Genomic DNA, 6811 nt, shown 5'->3' on the forward strand with positions numbered 1-6811 from the left:
CTGGAGTCCCTGGATCGAGTCCCGCATCGGGCTCCCTGCTCGGCAGAGAGTCTGCTTCTCCCGCTGACCCTCCCCCCTCTCATGCTCTCTCTATCTCATTCTCTCTCAAATAAATAAATAAATCTTAAAAAAAAAAAAAGAATGACCAGACAAGAGTTGGGAGATACGGATTGAAGATGTCAGATCTTGCAAGGACTTGGGATTTTCCTCTGGTTGAAATAAGAAACCAGTGGAGGATTTGGAGTAGGGAAGTGGCAGAGTCTGATGTGTATTTTAAAGATTCCTCTGTCTGTTGGGAGGAAATGACTGAAGAGGCATAAGGTTGGTAGGAAAGGCCCCCTGGGACTCTATCGAGAAAGGAGGCAGTAGGGGAGGTGGGGAGAAGAAGTTAGAGTCTAATATTAAATTCATAAACTCTTAAACTTTATGTTCTCCCACACCAGGCACTGGGAAAATACCAAAGCAAGGTAAACAGCTTGGTGAGTTTTCCTGCTTATCCATGCATGTGTCCAATACACACCTACCTTCACTTTCCTCAGACTTGTCACTCCTACAGACAAGCAGGAAGAAGAAAGGATATACTCCGTGGGAAGATATGGTGTAGTGAGTCCTCTCCGGGCTATTCACATTGTCCCATTGTTCTGAGGAGCTGTGTGTGTGTGTGTGGGGGGGGTGTGCGCGCGTGCACATGCGTGCACCCATGTACCTGTGCAGGCCTGGTGTATATATTTTGGCACTGTAGAAAGCCCCCAAGAAATGGAAACTGCTTTCATCATTATTGCTATTATTTGGCAGTGATCCAGATTGATTTTGCCACCAACCTGAAGACATATGCAGCCATAAAGACAGGAACCATTCTGTTTATTTCTATGTTTTGGACCTGCCATGTTAATGGGTAAGTGTTGTTGAAAATCAGATATTAGCTCAAAGGACTCTCTCTGTCCACAAATATAAAAGTTGAGGAACAATTCCTTAACATTTATTCAGGAGCCCATAGTATTTGGTAATAAAAAATTACTTCATTGAGAACTTAAAACCTGCACATAGATGGTTATAGCTGTTGCAGTCATAACTGCCAAAACTTGGAAGCAACCAAGATGTCCTTCATGAGGTGAATGGATGAATGAACTATGGTACATCCAGATAATGGAATACTATTCTGTTCTAAAAAGAAATGAGCTATCAAACTATGCAAAGACATGGAAGAACTTTAAATGCAAATTAGTAAGAGAAGAAGCTGATCTGGAAAAGCTACATACTGTATGTTTCCAGCTATATGCTGTTCTGAAAAAGACAAAACTATGGAGACAATAAAAACATCCAGTGGTTGCCAGGGGTTGTGGAGCAGGGGGAAGATGAATAGGCAGAGCACAGAGGAATTTTAGGGCAGTGAATGTATGCATAATGATGAATGCATGTCATTATACATTTGTCCCAACTCATAGAATGTCCAACACCAAGAGTGTGAACTGTAATGTCAGTTACGGACATCAAGTGATGACAATGCGTCAATGTAGGTCCATCAATTGTAACAAATGTGCCACACTGATGGGGCATGTTGATAATGGGGGAGGCTGTGCATGTGTGGAGGTGGGGGGATATGGAAAATCTCTGTACCTTCCCCTCAATTTTGCTGTGAGCCTTAAACTTCTCTAAAAGAGTAAAGCCTTACAAATTTTTACTTTCAATTTTCTTAAAGCCTCAGGCTATCAAAATGGCCCAGAAGGGAGAATGTTGAGTATGACCTGGCAATGAAATTCCTAAGTTGAACTGGGAGAAAGGCACTTATGCCAACTATTATATATCTCCCTTCTGGGAATCCTGATTTGCATCAGTGGTGGGGATATGGCACAGTAACTAGCTTAGAAATCTATAACCCAAGCTCTCAGATCAAGTCAAAGACTCAATATACAGGTTGGAACCCTATTCCAAACTGTTGGTGAATAGAGTCAAATTTTGTTATTAAAAATATTCTATACTGGGGCACCTGGGAAACTCAGTTTAGTGTCCAGTTCTTGATCTCAGCTCGGGTTATGATCTCAAGGTCGTGAGTTCAAGCCCCACGTTGGGCTCCATGCTCGGAATGGAGACTACTTAAAATAATCAAACAAATAAATAATCAATCCTGTAGAATTTAATAAATGACATAACCACTTTATATTATATGCTTAATATTATATGTCTTTCTAGGATTTTGAACTCATCATCATTCATATAAGGGAACCAGTGATAGAATCCTTGGAATTACAATGAAACATATCAGAAGCATTTACATATTTTGTAGTATTGCTATGTCAGTGCAGGGCTGGGCTTCAAAGCTGCCAGAAGAAAGGGAGTTAACGACCAATTTCTCCAACTTGTCCCTAAGAAAGATTCCTGCAGACTTGACCCCAACCACAACCACACTGGATTTATCCTACAACCTCCTTTCTCAACTCCAGAGTTCAGATTTTCGTTCTGTCTCTAAACTGAAAGTTTTGATTCTATGCCATAACAGAATCCAAGAGTTGGATATCAAGACCTTTGAATTCAACAGAGAGTTAAGATATTTAGATTTGTCTTATAACAGATTGAAGATTGTAACTTGGTATTCACTGGCAGGTCTCAGACATTTAGATCTTTCTTTCAATGACTTTGACACCGTGCCTATCTGTGAGGAAACTGGCAACATGTCACATTTGGAAATCCTAGGTTTAAGTGGGGCAAAAATACAAAAATCAGATTTCCAGAAAATTGCTCATTTGCATCTAAATACTGTCTTCTTAGGATTGAGAAGTCTTTCTCATTATGAAGAAGGTAGCCTGCCCATCTTAAACACAACAAAACTTCACATTGTTTTACCAATGAACACAAATTTCTGGGTTCTTTTGCGTGATGGAATCAAGACCTCAAAAATACTAGAAATGACAAATATAAATGGCAAAAGCCAATTTGCAAGTTATGAAACTCAACAAAATCTTACTTTAGAGGATTCCAAGACCTCTGTTCTATTACTTAACAAAGTTGATTTACTCTGGGATGACCTTCTCCTAATCTTCCAGTTTGTTTGGCATACATCAGTAGAATGCTTCCAAATCCAACATCTGACTTTTGGAGGCAAGGTTTATCTTGACCACAATTCATTTGATTACCCAAATACTGTAATGAGAACTATGAAATTGGAGCACATACAGTTCAGAATTTTTCATATTCCACAGGAGAGGATCTACTTGCTTTTTACCAAAATGGATATAGAAAACCTGACTATATCAGATGCACAAATGCCACACATGTTGTTTCCTGTTTATCCTACAAGATTCCAATATTTAAATTTTGCTAATAATATCTTAACGGATGACCTGTTTAAGCAACCTATCCAATTGCCTCATTTGAAAACTCTCATTTTGAAGGGCAATAAATTGGAGACACTTTCTTTAGTGAGTTTCTTTGCCAACAACACATCCTTGAAGCACTTAGATCTGAGCCAGAATCTGTTACAACATGAAAATGATGAAAATTGCTTTTGGCCAGAAACCTTGATCACTATGAACCTGTCATCCAACGAACTTGCTGATTCTGTTTTCAGGTGCTTGCCCAGAAGTATTCAAATACTTGACCTGAATAATAACAAAATTCAAACTGTCCCGAAAGAGATTATTCATCTGAAGTCTTTGCAAGTGCTAAATCTTGCATTTAATTTTCTAACTGATCTTCCTGCGTGCAGTCATTTCAGAAAACTCTCAATTCTGGACATTGAAATGAACTTAATTCTCAGCCCATCTCAGGATTTTTTTCAGAGCTGTCAGGAAGTTAAGACTCTGAATGCAGGAAGAAATCCATTCCGGTGTACTTGTGAATTAAGAGATTTCATTCAGCTTGGAAAATATTCAGAGGGCATGATGATCGGATGGTCAGATTCGTACCTCTGTGAATACCCTTTGAATCTAAAGGGGACTCAGTTAAAGGATGTTCATCTTCCTGAGTTATCTTGCAACACAGCTCTGTTGATTGTCACCATTGCGGTTATCATGCTAGTTCTGGGGATGGCTGTGGCCTTCTGCTGCTTTTACTTTGATCTGCCCTGGTATCTCAGGATGCTGGGTCAATGGACACAGACATTGCAGAGGATTAGAAAGACAACCCAAGAACAACTCAAGAGAAATGTCCAGTTCCATGTGTTTATTTCATACAGTGAACATGATTCTACCTGGGTGAAGCATGAATTAATCCCCAATCTAGAGAAAGAAGAGAAATTGATTTGCCTTCATGAGGGAAACTTTGACCCTGGCAAGAGCATTACTGAAAATATCATGAACTGCATTGAGAAAAGCTGTAAGTCCATCTTTGTTTTGTCTCCCAGCTTTGTCCAGAGTGAGTGGTACCATTATGAACTCTACTTTGCCCACCACAGTCTCTTCCATGAAAATTCTGATTACATAATTTTTATCTTACTGGAACCCATTCCACTCTACTGCATTCCTACCAGGTATCCTACGCTGAAAGCTCTTCTGGAAAAGAAAGCATACTTGGAATGGCCCAAGGATAGGCATAAATGTAGACTTTTTTGGGCAAATCTTCGAGCCACTATTAATGTTAATTTATTAGAAACCAGAGAGATGTGTGAACTACAGACATTCATGGAGCTGAATGAAGAGTCTCGAGGTTCTGCAATCTCTCTGATAAGAACAGACTGCCTATAAAATCCTCTCTTCCCCTAGGGAAATTTGGGCCTGCATACACTGTTGGGATAGAAATTGATACATGTTTATGATGGTAATATGGCAATATCATTAAAATGAAAAATGATTATTATTTTCATGTCAGTTCCTGGAAGGATTTCTAAGAATGTATACTACAGAAACACAAGTTTGCAAAGGCTTATGTAAAAAGGTGTTCATCCCAGCATTGTTTATAATCATGAAAAATTGAACAGAGCTCACATTTCCTAGAATAAAGGTTGATTCAATAAATTATAGTTCATTAATGCAACAAAATATTACACAGCCATTAAAAAGAATGAGGTAGTGCTATATTTACTGGTATGGGGAAAATTATACTAATATGGTGGTTTATATGTTGAAATAAAAGTATCAATGAATCTACACCAGTACATTGATATAGTAACAGTGGTTTGAGTCTGGGAGGTTGTATTACAGAAAACATTTGATTTCTATGTTGTATATTTCTATAACATTGGGATTGCTTAAGTGAATCTGTATTTCTTTTGTAGGTAGAAAAGTACAATAAAGATAATATTTGGGGCACCTGGGTGGCTCAGTCGTTAAGTGTCTGCCTTCGGCTCAGGTCATGATCCCGGGGTCCTGGGATCGAGCCCCGCCTCGGGCTCCCTGCTCGGTGGGAAGCCGGCTTCTCCCTCTCCCACTCCCCCTGCTTGTGTTCCCTCTCTCACTGTGTCTCTGTCTGTCAAATAAATAAATAAAATCTTTAAAAAAAAAAAAAAGATAATTTTTAAAGCCTATACATCCTATTCATTTTGCTTGATTCTTCCTTTCTAGTCTCACTAGTCATAGAACGAAAACAAGCTTTTCTAAATATTGTAAAATTATATGTTACTTCCCTGATTAGAAATGTTACTTCCCCGATTACAAAAATTTCTGTGGCTTGGGATACCTGGGTGGCTCAGTTGGTTAAGAAAAATTTCTGACTTACACACCTATAAAGGAAGAAAACGGCCATATTTAAAATCTAACACCAATCTCCTCTTACCTCCATGCATCCTATCATTGAGCCCTAGCAAGTTATTGGACCTTTCCCAGAACATTCAGTCTCTTTGGTATCATGACTGGCTGTTGAGGGAATCTTACATATCCTTCAAGGTACAATCTAAATGTCAACTCTTTTATGAAAACTTCCTCATTTCCAAGTATGGTGCTCCTTGATGCTCCATAACACTTCAGACATATTTCTATCACCACACTGATCATATAAGTTTTTAAAGTTTCCCTTCCTTATTAGACTATGAGCTCCTCAAAGGCTAGGACAGACTTCCCTCTGCCCTTATTTTCAGCAGCCATTTGCTCAGTCCCTGGTTCAGAGAAGGTGTCAGTGAATGTTTATGTTAGGTAAGCTAGAGGAACGTAGCAGGGACCCAACTGGCTTCAAGATAGAAAGTCAGCTGAGAAGACTGAGAATCCAGAATTGAAGGATTTCTGAGTATAGCTTGAATCATGTGAAACTGCCAGTATGTGGTTGCTCTTGGCCTATAAGAACATCTACTTTATCTCATTCAATCTAATAAAACTAATCTCTTAAGCAGGGTAAAACTGGACTCTGCATCTATTTTATTTCCTCATAGTTGTGGTCTTATGAATTCCTCATGCTAGTAGTCATTTGAGAAATTGTAATCAAGATGGTCAACCTGAGAGTATAGGGACAGAGTTGGGTGTCATTCTCCAAGCCAGGTTGTGCTACCATTTGGCTAATGACCAGTCTACTATGAGGAGCTAGAGCTCAGTAGCCTTGAGCGTGAGTGTCTCTCTTCTTCCCCCCTGGTGAGCCCATAAGTCTGTTTGGTAGAAGGGTAAATCCAAGGAAATCACAGTGCAGGGAGAGCAGAAAATGGGGAGAATGCATTTCCAACCAGGCTTACAGCATCTGGGCCACTGTTATTAGTGCGATTCATGGCTTCTGGGTGAGTCAGACAGACACTGCAGGAAGATTTTGTAAATTTTGAGTAAATGACTCAGTATGAGACTCTCACTGTTAAACATTAGTTAATTGGGAACATATTAAGTAGGTAACATTAGCCCTAAAGTCACCAGGATTGAGTTATCCCCTGGTAGAATCCTCAGTTTAGTAATACAGTTTTAAA

The 6811-nt window shown here is 39.3% G+C and overlaps 1 protein-coding gene across 16 annotated transcripts in view; it reads left to right on the forward strand.

The window, feature by feature from the left end:
• Positions 1-5962, forward strand: part of TLR10 (toll like receptor 10) — a 66370-nt gene extending 60408 nt beyond the window's left edge. For 5 of the 16 annotated variants that reach the window (XM_081812465.1, XM_081812461.1, XM_081812460.1 and 2 more), the window contains 2 exons: positions 444-895; positions 2191-5961. In XM_081812465.1, coding sequence (XP_081668591.1) covers positions 2250-4679 — 2430 coding nt within the window. In that variant the 5' untranslated portion in view covers positions 444-895; positions 2191-2249 and the 3' untranslated portion in view covers positions 4680-5961. Of the gene's footprint in view, positions 1-163; positions 896-2190 lie in introns of all 16 variants that reach the window. The other 11 variants (XM_081812466.1, XM_081812467.1, XM_081812469.1 and 8 more) reach the window with 9 other exon arrangements.
• Positions 5963-6811: the final 849 nt, after the last annotated feature.

Source organism: Leptonychotes weddellii, chromosome 2 (genome assembly GCF_054177405.1).
Source record: "Leptonychotes weddellii isolate Sample4059 chromosome 2, ASM5417740v2, whole genome shotgun sequence".
Classification (NCBI taxonomy): domain Eukaryota; kingdom Metazoa; phylum Chordata; class Mammalia; order Carnivora; family Phocidae; genus Leptonychotes; species Leptonychotes weddellii.